Source organism: Acanthisitta chloris, unplaced genomic scaffold (genome assembly GCF_000695815.1).
Source record: "Acanthisitta chloris isolate BGI_N310 unplaced genomic scaffold, ASM69581v1 scaffold41882, whole genome shotgun sequence".
NCBI classification, from domain to species: Eukaryota; Metazoa; Chordata; class Aves; order Passeriformes; family Acanthisittidae; genus Acanthisitta; species Acanthisitta chloris.
The window spans coordinates 7708-11134 of NW_008661804.1; the positions used below are offsets into that span (position 1 = coordinate 7708).

Below are 3427 nucleotides of genomic sequence, written 5' to 3' on the forward strand. Positions count from 1 at the left end.
AATCTGTTAGGTTTTCAGATCAAAAAATGCCTTTCCAGTACAAAGCCAGATCTCAAGACATTAAAACCTCACAGCTTGTGAGTCCAGACTTGACTCTGTGGACTGTGTTCACATAGGAGGTAAATCTGGTTACACTGATTGCAGCAGGCTCAGGATTCCTTTTGAGTTTACAGGCACCCCCCCCCAATAAAAATGACTTTAGTAAGGCCAGTTCCTAGCCTATAAATCACATTTTTCAAACAGTAAAATCTTGGGCTACAGAAGCACCAGAAGGAGCTGCAGTTTCAGAACAGAGCATCATTTGTTCTGACTGAAACCATTATCACTGTGATAATTAATCACATGGAAACTCCCACTAAAGTTAGCTCAGTGTATGTGTTGTACTGCAGGACAGGCCATAATCAAAGCCTTTTCTAACAACAGAAACACCCACCTACCACTTCTAAATTCCAATGTACTTCTTACTAAAAGAAGTATTTGTAAGATACTGTTTGTTCTAGGGGAAAGAGAATCTTTGTTTTCCAGCTACTCAGCAATAAACTAATGCTACAACTCTTTTGACAAGAAAAAAGGCTCAGAAAGCTGATTAGAAACCCCCAGAACTGTGTGTCACCAGATTGCATTTATACTGCCACTTCCAGTGGAAACCAGGTACCATTTGACCAGGTGTTTCTCCAAAGAAAAGGTGGCAGAAGGGAAAGGGGATAAGGAATGACACTTTTCACAGTGACATTTACCTGAAAGAACAAGTGGGAAATGCAGGATGAGGTCAGCATGAACATGGACCCGATAAGGCTCTTAAAGAAACTCTGCAATAAGGATATAGAACACTTAGAAATGGAGTGAACCCTCAAGGCTTTGAGGCAGGAGGCTTGAAGAACCCAATCTTGCGGCAGTAGCGGACGAGGAAGGGCACAGAAACCACAGTGATGCTGATCCTGACTGGGGCAAACAACTTGTGCACAGCATATGCCAACACGAAGGTGCTCGTCCCAGCTGCCATCCTGGACTGCAGGGAGGAGTCACTGACACCAAGCTTGAGGAGAATTGCAGTCATGTCCACACCACTGGGGAAAGAGAACAAGATTCCTTCAGTTCAAGTTTGCACACTCAAAAATATGACGCCTTTCCCCCCTCCCTCCAAAGAATTGAACATGGCTTTAATTTAACATTCATTAAAAGTATTAATTTAACACTTCCAGCTCTGGAATTTATGTGCAAATGAATGTTCAATATGAAAACCAATGTTTCAGCAGTAACAGCTTAAGTCATTTCTGTGGCAACACGTCAAGGGGTATGAACAGTAAGAGGTAGAAATTGTAACGGGGATAAATTGAAAGAGGGAAATTTAGATTAGATTTTAGGAAGATTTTCCCTGTGAGGGTGGTGAGACACTGGCCCAGGTTGCCCAGGGAGGCTGTGGCTGCCCCCACACTGGGAGTGGTCAAAGGGTGGGTAAATGCTTGAGGAACCTGCTCTGGTGGGAGGTGTCCCTGCCCAGAGCAGGGGTTGGCACTGGATCACCTCTAAACTCCACCCCAACCCCTTAACATTCTATAAAGTATCATTTTTAGATGCACTTTATTTTTTCTTAAATTGGCAATTTCTCTGTGAAGTCAAATGTGTTCTTAGTTTTGCAACCACAGGGCTGCAGCATTTGCATGGAAAATAGTCAGCCCCAAGCACAACTTTTGGAGGTAAAGTCATCTGTTTCTTCAGTTTGGGATTTGAAAAAAATGAGTGTGAATTTGTGCTGGAAATGCTTTCAGGCACAGGGTGTGTGATTCTTGGGGATGTCCAGTGCAGGGTCAAGGGTTGGATTTGATGGTCCTTGTGTGTCCCTTCCAACTCTGAATATTCTGTGATTCTGTGGTTCATCTTCCTGAATTTTACCACAAAGTCTATTCTGTGTCTGGAGGAAATTTATCACCTAAGCAAAGATCAATGCAAACCAAATGAGGTCCCTGTTGTTAGGCTCAGAGTGTTCTGACACAGGAGTACAAAGCTGTTACAATGACAAGTATCTTGCCTAAAATCTATCAAGGGAAGGAAGTATTATGGATCTCAACTATGCATTATCCACACAAATTCCCACCTGACTCCTGTACAGTTATGTTGTATTTTCTTTATACTCTGACCCTGTTTTAGTGGCTATTTTTTTTCTGCAGTTCAACTGCAGGAACTGTGTTCAACACCCAGAAAAGTAAGTTTATCTCTAAGCTCCAGCACTTTTGCATGGCTCTATCTCCACAGAACATAGCACTGGGTAAGAACAAAAGGTATCTCCACAAGACAAATACATTCCCTCATCTGGTCACTTCCTCTGGTGCAGTCTCTGCTGGTTCCCCCTGCCCACCATGGATTGTGATCCTATGCAGAAAGATCACATCATCTTCTCTGGTGCCTGATGGGAGATCAGATCCATTTATGGACCTATCTGTACTCAAAATTTAGGTTACTGTGCATAGATCCAATAGGCATAAGGTACCTATCTCCTTCCAGAAATAAGCACAATGGTTAAATACTTTTCTTGGCTAAACCATTGCCCAGAGGTTAGAGACAACTGCACAAAGCTCACCTTGACACAGCCAAGTAGAAGATTCCTAGGGATACCAAAGAAATTCCAACATGGAATGAAACCCCTACAGCACCATACTCTTTAAAAACTTGTTTCAGCTGCTGAGACTTGTTGAGTTTCTTGTGGTCACCACTGGGGTCAGAGGTTGTCTTTTCAGGGGGTGCAGCTGCATTCTGAGAGGAAAACAAGAGTATTTATTAGCATCAGGAACAAGACCATATTCCAGTCAGTCAAACCAGTCTGAAATAAAGAAGTGGCACAGAGTGATTTGGGAAGACAATAACACACTTATGCTTTGTCACATCAGTGCAGCAGATGTGGCACAGCTCAGGAAAGCTTCTCCCAACTATTCCCATCAAAGGGATGCACTGAGCTTGGTGGAAGTCCTTACATAATCCAAAACAGATTATATGAGAATAAGGCACACCCACACAGCTGCTTGAGAGATGAGGTGTCAGAGCTCTGTGCTTACACTCACAGCTCAGCTCTGCACAGTGGGACACAGCTTGTTGTTCCAGGGCCTACCTGACACTATGTTAACACAAGCTCACCAGCCTCACTGATGGGAGAGATCCAATGTTCCTACAAATCTGGAGCTGAAAAAAGGAGGCACTGGGGAGCTGCAAGCTTGGACAGCCAGGAGCAGTTCTGCTGACATGGTGCTAGACTAACAGAAGCGATGCAGTGCTGGTGTAATGATCCCAGACACAGTGAAATGTTTGTAATGGTCGAAGGGATCGACATGTTTTTGTCTGGGTACATTTGTGCAGAATTTCATACTAAAACACCAAAGCAATCTGATACATATATATACAGGCACACATAGACACATAGACAGACAGACAGACA

At 43.4% G+C, this 3427-nt stretch overlaps 1 protein-coding gene across 1 annotated transcript; it reads right to left on the reverse strand.

The window, feature by feature from the left end:
• Positions 1 to 850: 850 nt before the first annotated feature.
• Positions 851 to 2751, reverse strand: FAM210B (family with sequence similarity 210, member B; the record flags this gene model as incomplete). Its single annotated transcript, XM_009070341.1, has 2 exons — positions 851 to 1067; positions 2579 to 2751. Coding segments are annotated over 2 exons (390 nt in total), but the record flags the coding sequence as incomplete, so codon positions are not given.
• Between the last annotated feature and the right edge of the window lie 676 nt (positions 2752 to 3427).